The 25,346-nt window shown below is 43.1% G+C and overlaps 1 protein-coding gene across 2 annotated transcripts in view; it reads left to right on the forward strand.

The window, feature by feature from the left end:
- The window catches only part of OMA1 (OMA1 zinc metallopeptidase), an 821,003-nt gene that overhangs the window by 648,320 nt on the left and 147,337 nt on the right, over positions 1-25,346 (forward strand). For both annotated transcript variants that reach the window (XM_069642087.1, XM_069642086.1), the window contains one exon: positions 9,740-9,889. In XM_069642087.1, the coding sequence (XP_069498188.1) occupies positions 9,740-9,889 (150 nt within the window). The remainder of the gene's footprint in view (positions 1-9,739; positions 9,890-25,346) is intronic.

A 25,346-nucleotide genomic window follows, 5' to 3' on the forward strand; every position in this document is an offset into this window, starting at 1 on the left:
TGTGAAATACACCTGCTGTTGCCGACTATACTCGTTGGGAGTGTAAAGTATTTGCCTTATTCCTCATGTGGTGAATATCGCACAATTATGTGTTGAAATTACTTTTGAAAATCGGAGGCATTTCACTAAAATGATACTCTCCCCCCTACCCGCAAAGATATTTACTTTTTTTCATTCGAATGGCAACCCTGTTTATCCCATAAGCGAAGGGATGCATTATCACCTTCCATTCACGTTATTGCCCCAGGGATGCAGGGATGCTACAAGGAAGTGAGAATCGGAGCATCTATGATGCACTTATTTTAACATTCTTTGTACATGGTCCATTAAATGACAGGAATCTACTTTTGTGGTGTACGTCTGCTGTAGAAATGTATTTATTATCACTATGGACATGTCTCTAAGAAAACACAATGGACAAAACCAGCAGACTGTTAGCAGTTCGTACAAACACAGCAACCCTTCTCAAATCGCCTCATCAATCGAGCACATGCAAGCCTTGGCAGAAGATTTTATTTGTATTTATATATTTGTATAATGTGTAGGGTGCTGACTAACCTGTGGTAAATGGCGCACTTTATAATGGTAAATTATAAAAGGAATAAAACATAACAATTTCAGGAAAAGCAAAGAACATATTTACAGTAAAAAGAAAACAGTTTGAAGCTAAACCAAGGAAAACAGAAAAGTTTTAAGAGTTTGCAAAAATTCAAGCGATTTTGGAGAAGGCGGATACAGGGTGGGATAGAATTCCAAGCACGTGGCGTGGCTACAGAGAAAGCTTGTACAGAGGAATCGCCATCAAAGAAACAATCCCAACAACTTCCCAAACAAAATACAGAAACCAAAGCATCCTTCCATTCCTTCCAAATCGTTTACCTGGAAGAAACTCTGAACACCATGAAAAAAAATCCAACCCTCAAAAACTAAACCATACCATGCTCCGCATGCCTCAATAAGGCATTAGTCAAGACATAGGCCAACCCATTGAGGGTTGTGTGCTATTCGTAACTCTCTTCAGGCTTTCTCCGATCATCCCTAAAAGGAACATTATTTATACCCATCCTGAACAAACAATGGTGTTGAACCTTCATGTTGACAAATTATACACATGTCTCAACTGTCCCATTTGAAGTCGATCTAATCAAAAAGATAGATAAAATAACTCCAGGAATGCAGTGAACAATGTCAGTCTTTTGCCTCCACCACTCTTTCCTGCTGTCCATTACAGGGCCCCACCACCCATGCACCCTCTATCCTTCTGCCCCGCTGCCATTTTCCTTCAGCCTACACCACTTAAACTCTGTCGGTCACTGTGGCCTCTTCCGGCTTCCCTCCAAGGTGCGTCCCTGAAAAACAGAGGTACACCACATCATGCAACGCGATGCAGCCTTTTGGGTGATTATAAATGGAAGCGGTCCAGAGACCGCAAATGGTTTTTCACAATAAGAAAACAGGATTCGGTCCATGAAGGAGCAAGGAAACAATCCTATTGGACACAAGAGAGAACATCCTTCAAACACGAAATGCCAACCAACTGATGGAGATCACCGTCTTTGATCTATTGGTGGCTTATGACAACATTTTATTTTACTTTACTTTAATTAATTTATATTGCACAGCTATGGGTCCTGAGGAATAAGGGCATGGACAAGACCAACAAAAATACAGACGGGACAAAGTCCCTTCAGGTCAGAAGAGGCCAATAGATGGAGTCAGAGCGAAAGATCAGTAGAACAACAGGGTCTTGCGGCCCTTCTTGAAAGCCAACATTGACCACAACATCATCTCATTTAGGTTGGAATCCTGCATGGGCATTAAGGGCAACACCCTAAAAGGGGTAGAGTTCTTCTGAAATGATTGCTCAGACTCAGTTTAGATTGGTAATTTCAGACCAAAGCCATTCAATCTGACATGCATGGACCCCCAGGGATCGTGAATATTCCTTGACTCTTCAATGCCTACATCGACCTTTATAAGACATCACAAGTATTTTGGAATAGATTTCAATAAGCAAGTTTATGATACTCAAATAGGAATCTGCTATATGCTCACCACCAACTCAGTGATCTAATCTGTGCTGAATGTCTGTCAGCTGCCGAAGCCTGGTTGGCCAATAACCAACTATGCCGCAACCCGAAGAAAACTGAGATTATGATATGTGATCACACTGCAATCCCAATCACCACTAAACTGTGGCTTTGGAGTCGTAACATCAACTCATCCCCAACGGTTGGTCCAGCTGGTAAGAATCTGGATGTGTCACTTGACCAGGCGCTGTCCTTTTCTGAAATTTTTTTTGCGATAGAGCTGCCATTTTACATTGAACCTGCTGTGCATGGAGTACCTATCACTAGACATGACACAAGTTCAAGTGGTCCAAGCCCTGATCCACTCAACTATCCTACTGCAATAGATGTCAAACATTACAAAACGGGGCGGCCCACTGTGTCTTCTGTTTGAGGCAACAAGACTACAGCTCACAAGCATTGAAGATAGTCCATTGGCTACCTATTCAATGGCAAATTCATTTCATGGCCCTCTGCATCACCAGGCAGGAAATATGAATAAACAACCTGCAGTTTCTTGAGGGCCGGTTCACCAAGTAAGCCCCATTGATAGCCCTGATGTCCAGCATTACAACCTGGTTCCCGACTCTCTCAACTGATCTAGAATAGGGTAGCAAAGATGATGTGAAGTGCTCTAGCCCAAGATCTTAAACTAGAATCCGAATACTTGAACTTTAGAAGAGCATTACATATTATTCTGTTCAAAAAGGCATTTTTAGACCGTTAAAGACAGTGAACACCCCATGGTCTATGGAGATATCCCTGCAGTTATTTCTTGCTATATTTGTTAAGGGCCACATTATGAACTGCTACTGTCCCATATGTATAACGATTCCTCAAGCGTATGGAAATACATTTTCTGTTTTTAAATGACATGGGTTATTTATGAAAAAAATTGTGCATATATTTTGGCACGACTTTACTACTTTTGTGGCAGTAAAGCCATAATGAGGATACCATATGCAATAACACCACTTTTAATGGATTTGGTTCTCCCACATATTCCTCATCTTTTGATATATCTTTTCAAGCTTGAGCTGCTTCGGAAAAAGGTTTTTGGCAGAGGGCACTGTGCATCGATTCTGTCAACTCGATGTCCCTCTAAGGCCTCCGTCTCGAGGTTGACGTCATCACCAGTATATATAGCATACGCAGTGCACGCTGATTTCAGTTTTGTTTTTCCGATGCAGCTTTCGCTTCGCGAGAATTAGAACGCGATTCGGTTTTTGAATAAAAAATCCAACACTCGTGAGAAAATATCTTCAATGTCAGCTCCATCGACACCGGAGGCAGGTTTCAAGAAATGCCACGATTGCAGTGCCAAAATCTCGATCACTGATCCTCATAGTGTGTCTGTGGTTTCTGGACACAGAGCATCGAATGATGGAATGCGCCTCCTGTTAGGCGATGACCGTTAAGGACCCCCTCGAAATCCCCTTCATCTCAATCTAAAATCCGATCTTCTGACGAGTCGAGTGGAGACTCTCCTCAAAGAAAATAGTCCAAAAAAAAATCTTGCTCCAGGTGTGGGTCTCACCATTCTCCGACTAAGAAGTCAAAAAAGAAGCGTCACAGATCATCATAGTCCTCTAGTGATTCCTCTACTGAGAGAATTTCATGTCCAACCAAATCCTCTGCACCTGCCCCGTGGGGAGAGTTTTGGAGAGAAATGTTGAAAATATTCAAGAAGGAGGCCCAGGCCCATCTAAGGACAAGTAGAGAAGCCATGCTCCGGTCGTGCTGTATAAAGGGCACAAGCTGAAGGCAAAGGCTAGATCTCATGCGCCCCTGAGGGCGCAACGTAAACCCTCGACCCATCAAGAGCAGTCGAGGCCTCGTCCAGACAAAAGTTCATGAAGACTCCTTCGAGTCACGGGTCTAGCCCTTCAAGGGTGTTGTCTACAAAAATGGCTCCATCTACGCCATCAGTGTCAAGGCCATCAGCGTCATTGGCGTTGAGGTCAGCGATGTCTCCATTGTTGAAAACATTGAAGCCATTTATATCGAAGAAACTGTCAATGACAGGCTTGAAGCCGCCAATACCTATAGCAAAGCAGGTGGAGAATGTTTACAAACCAGCACAGAGGAAGGATTTCTTCAAATCCTTATCAATTTATGAAGAGCATGAGGCTTCTGATGCAGATACTACACCCTTTGGCCTGAAGGTTGGTACCCCTAATGTGCCAGAGGCCCTTGTTTCAGAAGAGTCCAGGATGAAGGACTTATAAGAGCCTTCAAACAGCCAGTGGTGTAGATAAATCTCCAGAATTGGAATTTGCAAAACCAGACCCTTCAGACCATGCAGAAGCCTCCTATAGGCAACTCATGGCCAGGGTGGTTGACTTTCTAGGTTAGAGCAGACCTGCTCCCCCATTTGAACAGGACGATTTAACAGATATCCTGGACCAGAGTCCACAAAAAGGATCCGATCCTTCCTTTTCACATTGCCCTTCTGAAAAGGATTAAGACAAATTGGGAGACACCTGAGACGATTGCTGCAGTGAACAAAAATTTCACTAAAAAGTATAGACCTTCTAGCAGTGACCCTGACTATTTGGCAAAGCACCCCACAACAGAGAGCCTGGTGGTTCAGTCAGGGATGTCCTCAGGTCGCATATCCCACTCTCCCTACTGACACAGATGATGAAAGAGTAGATACTTGGGCAAGAAAGATTTTTTTTCTCCGGAAGCATGGCATTGAAATCTGCCAAAGCCACAGGCGCCTTAGCAAAGTTCACGTTCACCCTGTGGGATTGTATAGCAATGGCAGCTGTCCGTATTCCCGAGGCGGAAGTAAGAAACGGCTTCCTGGCTATCATAAGTAACGGAAAAGAGGCTATGTGAGAATCTATACAGTCAGGGCTGGATACTGCTGACAGCATCAGTAGACCCATGGCGACAAATACTGTACTGCACAGATTTGCGTGGTTGAGAAAGTCGGGATTTGCTCCGGATATACAGTCCTGGCTTCTCAATATGCCTTTTGACGGCTCTCACCTGTTTGGCAGCAAGGCTGACGAAAGCCTGGAGAAGCGCAGACCTCTAAGGCAGCGGCAAAATCACTTAACTTCACAATCATACAGCTACAACAATCTTACCCGAGTTGATCCATTCGCTTCTATTCCTCAGTTGGTAGAGCGAGGGGACAGGCTTGCCATAGAGGCCAAAGAAGATTCCCTCGTGGTGGATGAGGGAGAAGTACTAAGTTCGCTCTACCATCAGCCGCCTCCAAACCTCTCTGAGGTCTTAACCCACAAGACTCAAGTGGGAGGCAGACTGTCTCAGCATCTGCAAGAATGGCGGGCATTACTTCAGATGCTTGGGCATTAGAAACTGTAGACCAGGGTTACTGTCTCCCTCTCATAGAAAGACCTCAGAATCATCCCCCGGGGAACCACTCACTCAAACCCCAGATCAGTTTCTTGTGCAGAAAATGTTGTGCATGCTAGAGAAAGGTGCTATAGAACCATTACTTGTAGTGGAGTGGAACACAGTTTGGTATTCCCCATATTTTCTAATCCTCAAAAAGAGCGGGGTGCTGAGACCCATCTTGGACTTGGGATACTTGAACAAGTTCCTCAGGAAGCACAAGCTCAAGATGGTTACCCTTTCTCAGATCCTTCAGGCTCTCCAACGTCAGGATTGGATGGTGACCTTCAGGATGCTTACTTTCATGTGCCTATCCATCGCAAGCACAGAAGGTACCTGGGTTCGCGGTTCTCTTTATCAGTTTCGAGTTCTGCCATTTGGGCTGACCTCCGCCTGAGGGTTTTCACCAAGTTAATGGCGGTTGTGGCAGCGAGTCTCAGGCGAGGGGGGGATTTATGTCTACCCACACTTGGACGATTTGCTGATCAGGGCACTTTTTCCCGAACAAGCCCTGGAACATCTCAGCATCACCTGCCACTCTCTCCACAGACTGGGCTACTCCCTCAATTTCAAGAAGTCCCACATTATACCATCAGAACAACTCCAGTTTATCGTAACAGTCCTGGATGCATCCTCGGGGAAACACCACACCACCCGATGTGGGGGCTCAACACATTCTGCAAATGGTCACCAAATTCCAGAGTGCTCAGCATTTTCTGGCCTTCTTTATGAGGTTGCTCGGCCTCGTTGCATCCTGCATTTTCTTGGTGCCAGAGGCTCACCTGAAGATGAGATCCCTCCAATGGGCTCTCAGGACTTTGTCGTCTCAATTCTCAGGCAAGATGTCAGACCTTCTTCAGCTTCTAAGCAGAGTTGTGCAGGATCTCTAGTGGTGGGCCTAGCACAACCATATTCTGAAGGGCGAACCTTTTTGGCAACCATGGTCGAAGATGACTGTAGTGACGAACGCTTCACTCACTTGGTGGGGAGACTACGCCAACGCTATGACAATCGGTGGTTGTTGGTCTCCATCGGAGTCCAAACTACACATCAACCTTTTAGAACTGAGGGCAATCTGACTAGCGCTGATGGCCTTTCTGCCCTCTGTAGGGGGAAAGAATGTCCTGATAATGACTGACAACACCGTGGCCATGTACTACCTCAACAATATAGGAGGCGTAGAATCACTACCACTGTGTAGAGAGGCAATGCCGCTCAGGTTCTGGGCAATTCAAGAAGAAGCCTCCCTATCGGCGGTTCACCTGGATGGAGAGGAGAACACAGCAGCGGATGCTCTGAGCAGGCAGAACACAGTCTCCCATAAATGGGAACTAGCTCAGGAATTCCTTCAAGAGATCGTCGCCCTTTGGGGAACCCCTCAAGTAGATCTATTTGCGACCAGTGCCAACAGGAAGTGCAAACTGTTCTGCTCCAGGGAATTTCCTCATAGAGGAGCTCTAGGGGACGCGTTTGTACTGGACTGGGAGTTTCCCATCTGGCTAACATTACACATCTGGGGTAGGCAACTTGCGAACACGGAACTTTTGATCTGGTGCGATAACATGGCTGTAGTGGGCTCCATAAACAGAAGGTCTACAAAATGCCCTTTAGTACTGAAAGTATTACGAGCCATTACAACAGTCACACTACAAGAAAATGTTGTAGTCAAAGCGAAGCACATTTCAGGGGCAGATAATAACATTGCTGATGCTTTATCTCGCTTCCAGTGGACAAGAATCCGAGAGCTAGCGCCACACGCCAATCCCAGCAGAATGCTGGGCATTAATGGGAAGACAAGAATAATGGCATCAACGCCAGCGCCAGAGAGCTCAGGCCAGGATGCCCAACGGAAACCAGGCACTTCTAAAACGGGTGCCAACAACACATTGGCATCAACGCCAGCACCAGAGAGCGCAGGCCGGGATGACCAACAGAAAACAGGCACCTCTAAAGCGGGTGCCAACAACACATTGGCATCAACGCCAGCGCCAGAGACCCCAGGCCGGGATGCCCAACAAGAATCAGGCACTTCATCAACGGGTGCCAACAACCTCACAGGCTTCCTAACGGAAATGGCAGAGAGGGCAGTGGCAAGCACTACTGCAACACAGTACAGTAAGTGCTTACAGACAGTATTTAATGCCACAGGTTTAAACCATGTAGAGTTAATAACGATTAAAGACATAGAAGTATTTTTAAAATGGGAACAAGGGTTCAAAAGAGATTGGGCAAAAAGCCACCTGGTTGCAATTTCATATTTTACAAAAATACGGGGCGATTCAGACCCCACCCAGAACGCCCTCATCTCTTATGCAATGAAAGGATGGGGCAGAATAGAGGGTACCCAAGTGGACACCCGCCGACCCCTTGATTTCAGCAAACTTGTGCAGCTAGCAAGCCAGTTCGAAGCCATATGTTGGCACCCATACGAGATAACGTTATTCAAAACAGCCTTTTTCCTAGCTTACTTTGGGGCTTTCCGGCTAGGAGAACTCATCGCCTCCAGCACCAAGGCCACAAATGGCCTGGGTGTCATGGAGGTCCGGGTGAGACAGGAGAGTGTTAACATAGAAATGCAACAGTCAAAAACGGGTGCTAAAAGAACCATCAACATTTGTTGCATTGATGAAGCAATAAACTGTCCGGTTTGCATCACCAACCTCTATTACGCACAACGACCCAAAGTGGGGGGGAGTTTCTTAATCCACAAGGATGCATCGGCACTAAGCCGCTACCAATTTAAAGGGGTGCTGATGAAAGCAATCAGCAAAGCAGGGTGGGACTGCAAATGCTTTGGCACCCATTCCTTCAGGATAGGTGCCGCCACTGCAGCATGGCAGGGAGGCCTAACACCGCAACAACTAAAAACATAGGGGGATGGAAGTCAGACTGTTATAAAAGATATATCAGACCACAACTGATATAGCCATCCTCTCTCAATTTTCTTTTCTTTTCCCTCCCCCTCCCCACCACAGAAACAGGTGAATCGAGGACCACACTCCGATCAGCATGGGTAGTCGGCCACTCGTTCGTTTTCAGGTAGGCAAATGGGCAGAAGAGACCAAAGAAGGGCCACCTTTCAGTAACACCATTACTTCATGGTGGGGATACAGAGGCCTACGGTGGGCCGACATCCACGAAACACTAGCGGAATTAGTGGCATACAGGGACCCCCCAGAATTCCTGATCATCCATCTAGGGGGCAACGACCTAGTCAACACGGCTAGACGAATTCTATGCGAAGAAATCTGCAGGCATTTCGCACATCTGGAGGGGTACAGAAATATACTTCTCAGCCATCTTACCAAGAAAGATTTGGCTAGGGGCCAACTGCTACAAATCTGTAGACATCTCCAGAAGAAAACTGAACAGGGGAATAGAGAGATTCTGTACGGCAAGAGGACTGGGATTCATAAAACACCCAGCCATTACACTAGGCAACCCAGACCTCTTCCTACAGGACCGCACCCATTTATCTAACCATGGCATGGAGTATTTATTTCAGGAAATCAATGCGACCCTCGCTTACAGGGGCTGTCTCTAGGGGATACTTCTGGGGGAACACGGTCAGCCGCACAACCTGCCCGCGTGTGGCGGCATGGGTCAGAGGGGCTAACCTCAGGGCCCGGTGCCCAAAAGTATGATACCATTATGATATGTGATATTGTGTAATGCCATAACCCATATCTGTACAATAAAATCGTACGGCCTTTTATTGCCAACACTTGACACAAGTTGTGAGCCTATCATTACGGGAGAGGGTTTGGGGGTCAGCCAATACTAATGCATGTATATGGCTTCAGCGGTTATCAGCTGTCCCAGAAGCATTAGGTGGCAGTGAAGTGTAATACTCTTTTTACATGTGGGTCCATAGAAACCGCTGAGTCAAGAACTATCCCCAACCTATTTTTGTGTTTTTACTATGTTATTTATTATTTGCAATGATGCGTTCTTTAATGCAAGCTTTGCTCCTACTACCTGGTAATGTATTGTTTTTGTACGTGATTTAGTCCTCATTTGGCATGCAACGCGTGTTTTAATTGGCAGTAACGACTCTCCGGTTGAGTAATGTTTTTATCGTTGTGGTCATTGCCGTAAAATATTTTCTGTTATTTTTAGTGGGCACATTTTCAACAGTTAGGCTCGCACTCATAGGGATTATTTGCATACTGATGGCCTGCACTGTCACACAATGGCCGGATCATTTAGGCATTTAATGTAACCAATCACCTGATATTTGGAAACACGTCTGACTTCGCCACGCACACAGTTTATTGCGTCTTTTTGCCGTCCCTTTGCAGGCCTGCGTTGATGTGAGAGCCAGTCCAGTCTTCATGCAGGTGATGGACTTGCCAGCGACCCTGGAAGGCCAGCCTCGCGTCCCAGAGTGGCTCTCCACCCACCCCTCGCACGAGAACCGGGCCGAGCACTTGAACAGGCTTTTACCCGAGGTGAGCCGAGCATTTGCAGGAGTTACGTGTGTGTTTCTCGTTTCAGGAAAGAGCTCTTTAAAGTGCGTCAAGAGTTGAATCGGGAGCTTATTTGACTGCGCCTGTTTTTAATAGTCTTTCAGTAACATTGAATAACGTTCCATTACGCATTATTAGTTAAGAGCTGCTGCATTTCGTAGCCTTTGGGGGCGCCCAGGAAGCAGAGTGCGTCTGCCATTCAGCATACAAAATGATGGCTTCTATTATTGAGGTCTGGTTTAAATAATCCTGTTGATATAAAGGCAGCCGTCAAAGGTAGAGCAATACCATTCCGATCGGTACTAAAAGTGTTATATTTGACACCAGATAACCACAAAAATGATCAATGTAAAGAGCCCAGAAGCAGTTTTGCTCCACGCCTTAGCAATTACTCACAAGATGGAGGCCAAACATCCTCGTTTGTTTCCTGCTGTACTTAAGCCTGTAAGTGTTGCTAAAGTACACTGCCACAGCGGAGTCTGAGTGAATCAAATCATAAGCATAATTGATCATTCAAATCGTGGGCTGGGAGCGCTTGCTGGTCGGTGGGGGAGGGGGTGTGGTGGATCAGGGGGATTGTAAAAGGGCCCAGGGAAGCAGGAGTGCTGCTAAGTATGGAAAATATCAGGGGCTAAGCTAATGTCGGGACTGGCGGGACTCGGGGCTAGCTAGCATTTTGGTTGTAGCACCTGAGCTTCTATCCGCAGCTACAACCCCCCCCCCCCATCTCCCGACCCCCTAGCAACGCCTCTGCAGGGAAGCACAGAGGTGTGACAAACTGCACTTAAGCCTTTGTTCTAAACTTATATTCGAAAACCCATCGTCGTCGTCATTGGAGGGGCGTGGGAGGGAGTTATAAGGAGCAGGCGCCACCCTATGGACTGTGTTGATCTAACAGAATGTGTTGTTGAGTGAGTTGTGAAGGCAGACTATGTGGAATGGTTGGTGTGTGGAATAGAATGGTGTGTGGAGATGTCTCTTTAGTGGCTGCTGACAACATTCAGTTGCTACAAGGATCGCAGAGGAGGTGTGATCACCCTGCTGTGTCCGCGGGTGTCCTGTGTAAATACCCTGAAGAAATTGGCTTGTGTGCACTAAACCTGTTCTAGCTATTCTTCTGTGCATCAGTGATGACTAGCATGAGCCACAAAGGGGAGCAAGTGGAGACTCTCATATTTAACACATTATTCAAAGGTGCACAAGGCGGTGGATCATTATCTTTTTTAAAACATTTTAAAATTGTATTTGTTTAAAGAAACTTCAACCTTTACAAAACGCATGAATATTCAATACTTCATAATACAATACTTTAAGTAAAATCATCTTATATCATACAAGTTCCTACTAAACAAAGTACAGGAATATCTTCTAATACACTACATCAATGCATTTAAATAGAACACAAATACATCCTATCATTTCATTTTGAGCATAAAACCACAGCTCTTAAAAACCCAATAACAGCTATACAAGTTTTTGTGGAAAATCCACACTAGCAGTACCTCCAGAATGCAACGCCAGCCTTAAATACAACTTAATTAAGTATTTTTTAAAAATATAAACTGCGCTGTGCAGTCAGAGCTTCGGGAAGAAAGCAAGATATGTTTCAATGTTTCCAGTGTTGTGGCATCCTTGCAAAAGCGGCCCGAGATTTAATCTTTTCTAATCAGGGTGCAGCGTCATCGTATTTCCCTTGTAGAAAACAAATTCCATCGGAAAAGACAAAGTCCTCTCTATGATAGTGATTCAGGAATTTGTTTAAATACGCAGCTGGTACCCCTAATGTTTTATGTTCCCTGCTCAAGTGTTGCATGGATGAATACTCATGAAATTTAGCAATAGTGTAACACCAGTCCCATTGATACAGTGATCTCTTCACCTGGCCGGGCACAGTTTACAATTCCACCTTGGATTCACCTATAGCTCCAAGGATAGAGACACATAGGTTCTCCAAAATCACCAATGTACAATCTTTCTCACCAATCATTGCTCTACTCAGTTCTTCATACATGGTATATGGTATGGCGTTTAAGATATTTCTATATAGCGTTAAGAGCTTCCACTTTAGTGTGGCTAGCAGTGACCCAGGTCCTAGATCATATCGCACAGCTGCAATTGGCACAGCATTAGGAACCCTCAAGACCCTCCGCCAGGTAATATCTTTCAGCCTATCACATAGGCTTATAACATCCGGACAAAGGAGCTCTGCACCATACAATAACTTTGGGGTCACTTCCCCTCATAGAAATAATAGATGGCTTAAGTGAAAGCCTTCCATACCTTTGATTCTGATCATTTGATTTCATAGTATCATAGCCCTTTGTTTTTACTGCAATTCCATACATGTCTTGTGTGATTTGCTACAAATAGCAAAACCTAGTTAGACCAGATTGTCCACAGGGACCAAACTTTCCATCTACATCCTCCACTTATATTTTAATGCCTTCCTTTTCTTATTAAAATGAATATATATTTTTTTCATTTATTAACAAAGACGTGTCTTTAGCGAATTTCGCAAAGGCAGACAAAAGCCTCTGAAGGCCTAAGGTATTCTGGTGTTTGGGGCCATAGGCCATGCCCCCCAGAATGTGGCCACGGTTAGCACAGTACTAATTTGTGTGTAGTCATTAAAGGTAATGTAGTTGGAGTATGGCCTGAATGACTACAGTAGTAATATGTGTATAGTAATTGTAGGTAATGTAGTGGTAGTACAAAGTGTTTGTAACATGGAGGAATGATGCAATTGAACTGTATATAGTCCTTATAATTGTAGTACAATTGAGGATAGTGCTCATAAAATATGTATTTGATTATACTTGCTATAGTTACTTAGTTTCATAGCTTTATGAAGCTGGAATCTCTGATTTAGTTTCTGTTGAAAAAAACAGTACAGTTTGTTAAGCAGGATAGTTTAAAAGCTTTAGATGCATACAATTTTACATATAAATTTTTCTAAACCCACATAAACAGTACATTCTAAGTACTATGTTTGGTACAACATAGTGTATGCCACACTGCTGTTGTCTTGACGTCAAATAATCATTGGGAAAATAAACCCATACTCGATTAAAAAAACCTGTTGGCATATTCTAACTAGATTGACTTTGAAAAGTACTATTGTAGTATTATGGATGTAGTTAGATACCTATTGGCGTGTTCTAACTGTTAATAGTGCTACAGTTTATTGACTACATTTGGATTGAATGTAGTAGTAGGCATTTAAGTAGGCATTTGTTAAATTTGCTGGTAACCTATGTTTTGGAGTGACAGAGGTATCGTTACATTCAAACCAACCACTTATTCTTTTACAGTGTAGTGCCCTGAAGTGGTTGTGGCACCAGTGTGGTATACTATACCTACTGTTGTGAAGGCTTTCTTTACGAAAGATACTTGACTGTGTGTAGAAGCCTGCAAGTTTACAGTTATTTTTGGTACCATCTGCATGGTACCTTGGAAGCATTAGTAGGACATATTGGCTATGTGAGTTTATTTGTACGGTGGAACGATGGTCTGATTTGCAAAAAGGCCATACTATGCCATGATTCTGCAGAAGCTGGTGAAATGCAACAGATTCAGAATTTGGTCTGGATACCTATACAAATAGTTCATTAGGGATGTGGTCTTGTGAAACATGGTTGCAGAGAGTGCTTGTATATTTCCATATGTATACAATCTGGAAGATTTCATTAATAGGGATGTTTTTGGTTTCCAGTACTAGGAGTAAGTACATTAGGAATTCTTGTGGATCTTCCTGCGTGTGTTATGGTCAATTTTACCATTCCTACCCAGTAGTCCAAATTCTGCCTTATACCTGAGACACTGTAAGTGTTGTCAGGATTATTTGTTGCATTTCTATGAAGGATGAGCATTTGCAAACACAACTGGTCTGAGTTGTTTAAGCAAATGTTGTGAACAATTAGTGGCAATTGAAAGAGAAGATTTATTGTTACATTAGCATAACAATTTACTCCAGTTGTGTTTCTGAATTTAAATGGACCAAGAGTTCTGTTTGTGGATCGTTTGATGGGCCTGCACATCTTTCTGTAGAAGAGACATTTATTTCTTTGTTTTCTGATGGACCTGCATTTGACTTTGACTAGACAGTTTTGTGGTTGTATTAATTGATCCTGAAGGAGTTGGTTGTTGTTTCTTTAGCTGTATTGTTGGGAGATCTCTTCTACATTCTGTTTGTATTACTTGTCTTTTTAAATGTCTCTGTTTTTGAGGTACAGGGTACATATCTAGATGGGGGTTGTACAGTGCCTGTAGACATGTTTTCCAAAGCGGTACTTCTGTTTGGGTAGTATGTGTCAATTAAATAGTTTTATAAAATGTCCTGGCTGTTGGGATCATTTTTGGCTATGTTTTCTATCTCTTGGTAGGATTTTAGTACTTTTCAGGATGAAGCTGTTCCAAAGTTCATCCAGACAATGTGTTCAGATTTGCCATATAAGGCTGTACCCGTTAAATGGTCTGTGGTTTCGTAGCACCCGGATTCTCTATGTATGAGAGAGTATTTTAATACTGATCTGTACAATGTTTGTGGTAGTGTTTTGTCAGATGATATGCCATCCCAGAGGACTTTTAGCTCTGTTTTCTCAGCTTTGGTGAGATAGGCTGTGACATATCTTGCAACTGCAGTGTAATTGTCTACAATGTATTGTATGTCTATGTTTGCATTCCACCAAAGGGCAATGATTTCATTGTAATCATTGATGTACTTGGATGCGCCATTCCTTTTAATGTTGTATGTATTTTTAGGGGATTTGCCTTTTTTTACGCTGTGTCTAACAGAAGACATCATGCTATTTACTTGTCCTTTTGTGCAAACTGGTCTAGGGAAGCCAAAGCGACATTTGCCTTTGTTTTTATATCTACATCAGCAGTATTTGCCACACTTATGTTTTTGGAAGCGTACGATTTGTGTATGTAGGTCACTATCTGTGGTTTTTGCAGGGATGTCGCAGGTAATGTATTTTTCAATAATTTGTAAAGCAGTGGTGTCACTATCATGGCCCAATTTTTTTAGAATCTTTTATCCACAAAAGCATGTGGATGTGTGGTGCTCTTCAGGATTCATATTCTTTTCTCCAAAAGAAGTGTTGCACTTCTCCGAGCAGAGGGGTAGTTTTATTGCAGATAAAGCGCAGCATGGCAATGAAGCGATGGTGAAAGTACCTTGATACATTGACAGGGTCTAGAGAGTAGAGTTCACCTCGTGTTTTTATAGCTATTCCGTCTTTATTTTGGTTTGCAGTGTGCGTAAGAAGTCGTGCAAGTCATCCCATGTGTACTCTCCACAACTTAAAGTAACAAACTATGTGGGTGGGCCTAGGTTCCTTAGCAAACAACGTACATCAGTGTGACGAAGTCGGAACCAGCATTCATTTGCACCATGCATGTTTACCACGAATTTTTGATATTTGAATGCAAAACTTCATCTTTGTTTTTTATTTTTTTAAGTAGTTGGGTAGCGGATATGCTTAATTAGTTAGAGCCTGTTTTTAATGTGTGTGCAACTCCATAAAGTAGAGTTGCTCGTTCACTTTCGTAGAGGAGATGGAAAGTGTATTTGCCATTTTGTCTGTATCTGGGGTCTTCAGAATACATTCTTACAGAGCGATATTCTGATGCACTAATATGGGTTGACCTTTCATCATATCTTCCTCCTTTTCCTGTAGGAAAGAGTAGAGGAAATGAACGTGCTTCTACACTGTTTAACCATATTCTCATTGTAGATCCATTGGCTTGATGCATTTGATATGTTTCTAATGCATCGTAATGGTGTCTTTGGCATGTAGTGGGGGAATTGTATACTGGTCTAAAATTGTTGCTGCAGTAACAGGATCTACACGTTCAAATTGGCCATTTGCTGGTGAGTCTTGAATTATTTGTGTGGTTTCTCTTAAGTTTTCCTCTGTTTATATTTTTGTAGTATTCATTGTTTTCTTTTAGATATTGTAGAGCTTGTCTAACTTTAAGTCGACCAGTTGTTGCCAAATTCTTTTGTCATTTGTTGGCACACCATTAACTAGTACAATCAAAGATTGATCTATTGATCTTTATATTCCAATAGTTTGTACATTTTCTTTCAGATCTAATGGCAAATATACTACTTTGCCACGGATGCCTTTTAGTAACTCACATGGAGGTAAATTGGCTGATTTTGGTTGCAGGCGTATTATAGCTTGAAAGTGTGCACTGTTTGGATTATAATGCTCTCATACAAGTTAAGTTGTTGGAGATTTTTCATAAGTGGGAATATTTCTAAGTTATTAGTGATAGAATTTGATGGCATTTGGTTATTGTCAAGCTTTTATTTATTTATTTTGCATTTTTGAAGCGCTCACACAGCCCGCGGGCATCGAGGTGCTGTTACAGGAATTGTTTGTTTTTTAGTTGTGTAATTGTTTTTGTCTTAGTTGCATATTTATAACGCGCTTAAACACCCAGAAGTTTCTAAGCGCGGACCCGGGGATCAAACCTGTGTTGCTTCGTGTTGTTTTTCTTCCAAAGCGAGCACGTTCCGCTGAGCTATCCTCCCGGGACGCATTGCGTTGCAGTACGTGCAAACTGTTGAGGGGTCAGTTATTTTGTTTTCCGTTTCTACTGTTAGATATAAAGCTAATTGGAACCCCTAGATTCTTCATTGTCTTCTATTTTGTAGGTGTTATCTACTATTTTTATGCGCTTTTTATAAATGTTCTGCGACAACAGACACATATTTGGTCTGGTATTTTAGCAGATGTGTTTTGAAACTTAGCTATTTCTTTTTTATATGTCTTTATTAGGACGCTGGAGTTTGAGGTGTTTGGTAATGTTTTCTGAAGGTACAGACATTTCTAAGTCAACTTCAGTTCCAAAGTATTTACATTGGATGTGCTCTATTTCTTGAAGCAATTTTTTGGTTGTTCCCTGTAGGTGAATGTTATTTAAATTGTGCAGTTCTAGAGCAGAACCTTTTGCATAGTATAATCGATGCACAAGATTGCGTATAGTAGAATGGTGTGTTGCTAATATTTTGATGTGGTGGAAAGTGCTTTTGCAAGCAGTTCCTAAAATGCAGGCTCATCAATGTCCTCATAGACCAGTGTGACTGTGCACTGGATAGGAGTCCATGGTTTGTAAAGTTTTCATTCTACCTTTGTCTTTTAGTTTCACCTAGTGATTGAGGAAATCATGTTGTAAAGATTTAAATGATTGTTGGCATACATTACACATTGAGCTGCATATCCATTTGTACACTGTACGGTTTGTTTGGGTGAAAGGAACATTTGGTTCAAAGTTTGTTGGGGACTTTTTTTCTGTAAGGGCATCTTTTGCCATAATGGTGTCTTCCACCATTTCATACCCTCAACCATTATTGTCTAGGGCAATTGTTTTTTGTTGTTCTTGTTGATAAGCTTCTTCAATGAAATATGATTCTGTGCTGCTTGTGTGAATCCATTCACCATCACAGAAGTTTGAAAAGGTCTTTATATTGACACTGGACATGTTTAGAAGTACTGTAATTTATTAATTCATTTAGTTAGTGGTTTCATTCTGTTAAAAATCAATGTAAACAATTTTCTCTTCAGTAGAAATCGCTGTCAATTAGAGTCTGCAGTATTAGTCTCCTACGGTAGGTTTTAAGGATAGATTGTGACTTTTCTGCTGTTTTGATAAGATTGTGAAGAACTCTACGGTGAAACATTTTCTGTAACATCAATTTTTTGGATTGCTTTACCGTGACTACTTTAATACTGGTAGATACAGTGTTAGTTTCGTTAGTAGGTCTGCTTTTCTTTGTACATATTTTTTTACTTTTAATTTTTGCAAGAGGGACCTTACCTGTTTTTAGTTGTGTCTTGTTTAGTATTGTTGAGTGAGGTTACTAGTTCTTTTATTTTAATGTTTTAATGTTTTATATAAATTGTTTTGGAGGTGGATGACTATATGGTATAGATTTATTCTTCTCTACCACAACATAGAGGCTAGAGGGTGATTCATCGACCCAGTTGATCAGCCCCTCTATGGGTTGCTAACCTTATCCCAAACAACAGTGCTCCTGGGTCTACGTAATTTTAAAAGAGTGAGGGTTGCGTCTTATAATGCAATACTATACATTCTGTGCACATAAAAAAAAACAGTTTCATAGTGTACAAAATATAATTTCTTTTTTCATTCGTCTAAAAACAGTAAAACACATGGAAAACAGCCACAATACTCTAACAGGTCTGAAACAGATCAAGTGTTTCGTGCTATACAGTACATAGTTAAGAAATACACAACACTAATCATTTTTTCATAAGACTTAATTTCACCCTTTCATACAATTCAAGTTTTACCCAACATGGTTCATTCCCTTTACTCTATTAACAAACACAATCTACGGGAAATTCTTCAGTTGCTTTGCTGTCTACTGTTTCCGTTATCAACAAAATCTGGAGTTTATTTCTCAGTGTGGAGACAACCCTATAAACATCCGCTTGATAAATTCGGGTGTCTTTGATTCTCAGGGACCCAATTAACTCTCCTGATTTGATCTTGCATGCAGCGTGATTGTAGAGATGAATAGAGTGCTGTTTGATTGTGAGGTGGTATATTGGGTGTGGTTGGGAAGGTTCTGAGAGTAAGGGTCTGCAGAGGTGTGATGGTGTAAGGTTAGTAAGGGAGTGGTGGTGTGATGGAATCTTTAGGGACATTGTGCTGTTGTGGGGAACAGAGTGGATGTTGCAATGGTGGTGTTTAGATGGGAATAGGAAGAGTGTGAATGGTGGAATATAATGGATTAAAGTGAAAGAAATGTTGATTTGAAAAGAGTAGTCTCGGGTAATATGTATTGCAACTGTGCTGCTGTAATTACATACATATACATGGTACATTAAAGTACTTACTTTGTTGAATGTGAAGGGTATTATTTTTTCAGTTCTTGTCTTCAATAATGTGCTTCTTTCTTGTAATTGTAAAAGCAAGTTAGTGGGATGTTTGCTAATAGTGAAGTACTTTTATTAAGCGAGGTTGTTATTTATGAAGGACAGAGGAGTGGTGGGGAAAAACAGTTAATACAATTGGTGGACGGTAAAACATTTTTGCTTTCAGGAGCATTTTCATGAAAGTTAAGAAATGCATATGTGCATTTATAGAAGCTCTGTAACGTTTTGTAAAAGGGAAGAAAAGTAGATGGAAAAGATTTGTAGTACACTTGGCAGTTGGTGTGTGGAAGTTTAAAATGTTAGGAGTATATTCATACTTGGCAACATGATGCATTCTAATCTGTAGGTGTTTATGTAGTCCTAGATTTTTTTGTTTGTGTTCTGTGATTTGTAGTTCCACTTTTACCATTATAAAAGTTGTCGTACAAGTCTCAGATTGTAGAGAACAAGTTAGGACTGCTTAGCAGCTGAAGATTGGAATGGGTTATGTTAGGAAGTATACACGTACTGTCAATATATTAAAATTGCACACACTGTCAATAAAAAATGCTGTACACATCTGTTTTATCTGCTTTTACTTACTTTTATGAAAAAGTGACACAGTGCTGCTATGAATGCATATATGCATTTTTTTTACTTTCTTGAAAATTCTTTAAAAAAATTAATTATTTGAAAAGCACAGCATTTTATATGTTTGTTTGATATACATGTCACAGTTTCGTATCTTGAAGTTCAGCCGTGTTTTTTCTTTGCATTTTAGGACTGAGTTTTATAATGGGCGAAGTGGAATTGGAAGTGACAGAATGCAAAGACTTAATAAGCACGTATGGATAGGAATGGGTGATGTTGGGATGTATGCATGTGCTGCCAACATATTAAATTGCAGCCACAAAGTGCCACCTAAAAGTGGTGTGCAGATCTATTTTATCTGCCTTTCCTTCCTTTTATGAAAAGTGACACAATGCTTATGTACATGCACATTGTTTTTAAAACTTTAATCACAATGCTTGTAAAAAGAACCATTTTGAAATAAAGAGCAATCTAATTGTTTGTGAGCAGGTGATGAATTCTGCAATGCATGGCATTCGCTAGAGTGGTTACAAAAGAGAATATGCTTATTGAGAAGTTTTTTTTACAGGGTAAACAGGGTAACTAGCAGGAACCCTGTATACATATATATATTTGTGAAAGAGTTGAAGAAATTATTTTTTTAAATATAAGCATACCTGTTCTATGTTTTGGTAGATGCAAATCTATCTTGTTGAATCTGGAAATAGAAATCCTGGACAGTTGCACAGTAGTTTTTGATCCAGATGCCTTTCATTAATGGGAGATGTGTACTCTGAGAGTTGAAGTGTACATCTGATGTGCTGAAGTGAGATAACAGGGTTAGGTGTAGAGGTTTTGGATGTGATTGTTGGACTGTTGTGTGGCTCTTTGAAAGCAGCCAATGTGGGAGTGTTGACAGCATGAGAGTGGAAAGGGTAGAAGGGCTGCCCCTGTGCTACGGGGTCCGTGTACACCGTGGTAGTCTGTGGACGGCACATGCCACATCCAGGTATTTTGTGGATGCATGTAAAGGGGGCTGTGGGTATTAGCCAATCAGGTTTGCTGGGGGGATGTATAGGAAGAGAGGGTAGCAGGAGTTTTGTTTGCAGGAATTGCAAGCACTGAAAATGGCTTTGGCTATGTGTTTGAGAAGGCAAACTGTGGATTTTGGGGGACTCTTCAATTCAGTCATTGAAGGCGTATGTTGAAAATCATGGCATATTTAGAAGTATTGGATTGGCAGAAGTGGACATTTTGTGGCATACAGTTGGTGGCTTAAACTTGGCAAGCTTATTTTCATTCTGTGAGAGTATGGCTCACTTCAAATGTCCAGACATTGTAATTGTGCATTGTGGAGGGGACAGTTTGGGTTTTGTGACTCCACTGTATTTGCAGGTTGCCCTGAAGCATTTCTTTAAAAGCCTAATGGAACTGTTTCCTGCTGCGAAGAGTATTTTTTCAGAAATAAATCAGAGGCAAACATGGAGATGTCCAACAAACATTTTCAGTCCACAAATGGAATGAATCAAGGCAGCTTGTCAATAAAGCTGTATCTGCTTTTTTATATATGCTGCAGGTATGTCATCTTTTGATAATGACAATATAAGGTTTGATGGTGTGAATTCTTTTGTCAAGATGGAGTTCATTTAACAGATGTTGGAAATGCAATTTTTCTTTACAATGTTAGGAATGCATTGAAAAAGATCCTGTAAGAAAATTGTAAGGGAAGATATAGAGTGTACTATACAACTGTACACCAAAGCAAAAAAAAGGAAAATAAAGGTGTTTGTTAACAAACCCCCAACCCCAAAAAAAGGCTCTTTTCAGAGTCACCCCTAAAGATTAAATAACTTATATTATGTTTAATTCACCCCACACCACTTTGAGTGGCTGCAGCATTCGTAGGCACTGCTGGATTCTGCAGATGGCATGTGCCACATCCGGTCTTTTAAGGTTGGCTGGCATGAAAAGGGGACTGCGGACAGTCGTGGGTGTCCGCGGACATCAGCCAAGCCGCCTATCTGGTTTCCTGGGTGTGGTGTAGAGGAAGAGAGGGTAGCAGTAGTTTTGATAGTAGGAGTTGTGAGCGGGCTGAAAATGGCCAAGGCAATGTCTTTTAGTGTGTGGATTTTGGTTGACTCTTGGGTCCAATGGTTGAAGGTGTATGCTGAGCATTGTGGAATAGCTGAAAATCCTGGATTCCCTGAATTGGAAGTGTTCTGATATGGAGTGCGAGGCATGAAGTGGGTAGGTAGACGTGCTCCAATTTTGTGCAAATATGGGTGAATTGAAACATCCAGACATTATGATTCTTCATTGTGGAGGGAACAGTTTGGAGTGAGTGACTGGAATTTCATTGCAGTTTGCAATGAAGGAGACATTGGGAAAGTTGAAGGAAATGTTCCCTAATTTGAAAATTATTTTTTCACGCATTGCCCAGAGACAGATGTGGATGCGCTTCAGTATATTTGGTTCGTAAATACAAAAAGCGAGGCACCACATCAATAAAGCTGTGTGTGCTTTTCTGCGAGATGTTGGCATGACATTGTTTCGCTAATGAGAACATTAAATTTGATAGTGCCAACATTTTTCAGAGAGGTGGAGTCCATCTAATTATTTAGACAAGTTCATGATTTGATGATTTACAGTTGGGGATAGGGCTTCTCGTTGTGATTCTGGCGATTGTGGATAATTAAACCGGGTTGTGGTTTCTGCATGAAAACTATGTACTGTAAGAAAAACAGAAATTATTTTAGTAAGGTGTGTACTAAATACATTATTTGTTTACAGCAAAATGTGTATTGTATACCAGAGATGTTATTGTCACTCATTTCTTCTCTTGGGAATTTCTCCTCTAACCACTCAAGTGTGCTTGCCTTTTCTGTGAGAAAAAAATGTCCTTCTGTCTTATGACACATGTTTATATAATTAAAGCAAATAATAGAGAAATAAATACGATGCACTTACTATTTAGTGATAATGTTTTGTCCAATAAATACCTGGTGCTTCTAAATCTGTATTCAAAATTGTAGTGAGGAGATTATATGAAGTGTACAGTTATGGTTTGTGATTGGTGCATTCCATTGTGATGTGTGCTAAATAAAAAAATAATTTGTATTAGTAAGTGTTTGTACAAAAAGGTATATCTGTGTATCGTAAACAGTTATTATTGTATGTGCATCTGTTTGTTGGCTGATGGGTACACTTTTATTTGGTCTCTCCTATGATTCTGAGACTTGTGAATGCTCTCCGGTGTCCGCAGACTCCATATCTGCCAAGAGGGGAGGGGTATAATATAAGGAACTTGTAGCAGATTAAAGGTGCACTAGTAAAAACCAATGAAATTCACTGAAAAAACATTAAAAATGACATTATGGTTAAGTTACACTTATAAGAATTAGAATGGATCTTTTACAGGCTGAATCACATGCCCGTCTAACATTGTTAAACACACAGTTTCAGTTTCGTTTCTGAACTGTCTTTCTCCTAATAACCCATCACTGGTCTTTGGGTCATACTGCCCCAGCCAATGACTGCCCTCTACCTAATCCCCTCCTCTGGCAGCCATCTTTGGATTTGGTAGCACGTAAAGTGGCAGTAGGGCTAAGTGAAGAGCCACAGAGGGGTAGGCGGGAGGGTTTGCATGTGAATCCATCCCAGACCCATGCTGGAGAACAACAGTTACAGGTAAGTAACTTGTTCCTTCTCCAGCATGGGGTCTGGCATGGATTCACATGCCCATGAATTTAAGAATACATAGCAGTACACACATGCACAACCACAGGAGGTGGCAAGGCTCAATATTAAGCATTTCATCAACTCAACATTAAGCATCTTTTACCTCCTCACCAGGCCCACCTTAAAGGCGAACAGGTTGCGCAGCACTCCCTGGCCGACTCTGGACTCCTCCCTGGAATCCCAGTCGACGCAGTAGAATCTCGTGAAGGTGTGCGTCGACCTCCACGTAGCAGCCCTGGAGATGTCCAGCAGGGGTAAACCAGATAGGAACGCTGTGGTAGCAGCGATCGCTCTGGTCGAATGGGCTCTCGGGCGGCCGGGCAACTGTCGGTTTGCCAACCGGTGACAGTGCATGCTGCAGCCGGAGAGGCATCTGGAAATGGAAGCCTTCGAGCGGGCCTTCCCTTGGTTCACAGGTCCAAAGTTCACAAACAGCTCTGACGTCTTCCGAAAACTCTTTGTGCGGTCCATGTAGAACTTCAGCACTCTAGCTACATCCAGCGAGTGCAAAGTCCTCTCGGCCGGCGATGAAGGTGACGGGAAGAAAACAGGTAACACCAAGGGCTCGTTGAGATGGAAGTCCGAAGGCACCTTGGCCATGAAGGGGTGCATCCTCAGCACCACCCTCGTCTCGTGGAATGTCAGGTATGGAGGTTTACAGGAGAGGGCCTGGATCTCTCCCGATCGTCGTGCGGAAGTGATGGCCACAAGAAATGGTGTCTTCCACGACAGGAAATTCAACAGTGCCGAATGCAGAGGCTCGAATGGCGGCCCCATGAGCGTTGTCAGCACCACGTTGAGTTCCCACGCCGGGGCCGGAGCCTTCACCGGCGGGAACGATCAGAACAATCCCTTCATGAACTCCTTCACCAGGCGATGGGACCACAGGGATGAGCGCCCCGGAGTTCTGGTGTAGCGGGAGATAGCCGCCAGATGGATCTTGATGGAGGCATGGGCCAGCCCCGCCTTGACCAGCGATAGCAAGTACGGCAGCACTTGAGGGGCCGTAATCCGCAGAGGGTTAATCTTCTGTGCCCGGCACCAGACAGAAAAGCTCTTCCATTTGTGTCAATAGCACTTGAGAGTTGAGGACGCCCTGGCCTTTGCAAGCACCTCCTTGCAATCCGCTGGGATGTCGTACCCTCCAAACTCTAGTGCTGCAGGAGCCAGGCCTGCAAGTTCAGCGACCCCGGGTCGTGGTGGAGGATGGCACCTCCTTCTCTGGAGAGGAGATCTGCGTCCGTCAGCAGTTTGACTGAGGGGGACGCTGACATGTCTAGAAGGTCCGGGAACCAGATCTGTCTCGGCCACGCCGGTGCGACGAGGATCATCCTGCACCGGGACCGTCTGAGTTGGTTGATGAGTCGCAGCAGCAACGGTAAAGGCGGGAACGCATAGAGGAACAGGCCGTCCCAGGGGAATGAGAAGGCATTGCCCATGCTTTCCGGCTGGGGAAACCTGCTGGCGAACCTCCCGCACTTGGTGTTTGTCGCCGTCGCAAATAAGTCGATCTGGGGATTGCCCCATCGTTGGGATAGCAGATCCACTTGTTCCTGCCGCAGTTCCCACTCGTGGCACGAGCGCAGCTCCCTGCTGACTGAGTCGGCGATGGTGTTCTTTATTCCTGCCAGGTGGAAGGGTACCAGAAACATCCCTTGGGCGACGGCCCAGTGCCACAGATCCTGGGCCTCCTTGGATAGGGCAGAGGATATTGTGTCTCCCTGCTTCCAGATGTAGAACAACATGGTGGTGTTGTCTGTGAAGATCCTCACCACCTTGCCCTTGAGGGTTGGAAGGAAGGACCTGAGGAGCCAGAACACGGCTCGGAGCTCCAGGACGTTGATGTGAAGTGACCTATCCTCAGGGAGCCAAAGGTCTCTTGCGTGGCGATCTGCGGTGTGCGCTCCCCATCCCTCCAGGGAGGCATCCGTCGTCACCGTCTCCTGATGTGCCGGGGTCTGGAAGTCCATACCCACCGTGAGATGCGCGCGGGTGCCCCACCACCGGATCGCTTGCCGAAAGGTCTCATTGAGCGCGATCCTGTCTTCGAAGCTGCCCGCCACTTGCATCCAATGGGGGTCGAGGAACTCTTGTATTGGACGCATCCACAGCCTGCACAGGCGCATGAGGTAGATGCACAAGGACACCATGCCGAGGAGGGACTTGATGGACCTTACCCTGGCCTCGTCCATGGTCGACAGCTGTTGCACCTTGCCCAGGATGGCTTTCGTCCTTTC

The sequence above is a fragment of the Ambystoma mexicanum genome, chromosome 1q (assembly GCF_040938575.1).
Source record: "Ambystoma mexicanum isolate Mex_15411 chromosome 1q, UKY_AmexF1_1, whole genome shotgun sequence".
NCBI classification, from domain to species: Eukaryota; Metazoa; Chordata; class Amphibia; order Caudata; family Ambystomatidae; genus Ambystoma; species Ambystoma mexicanum.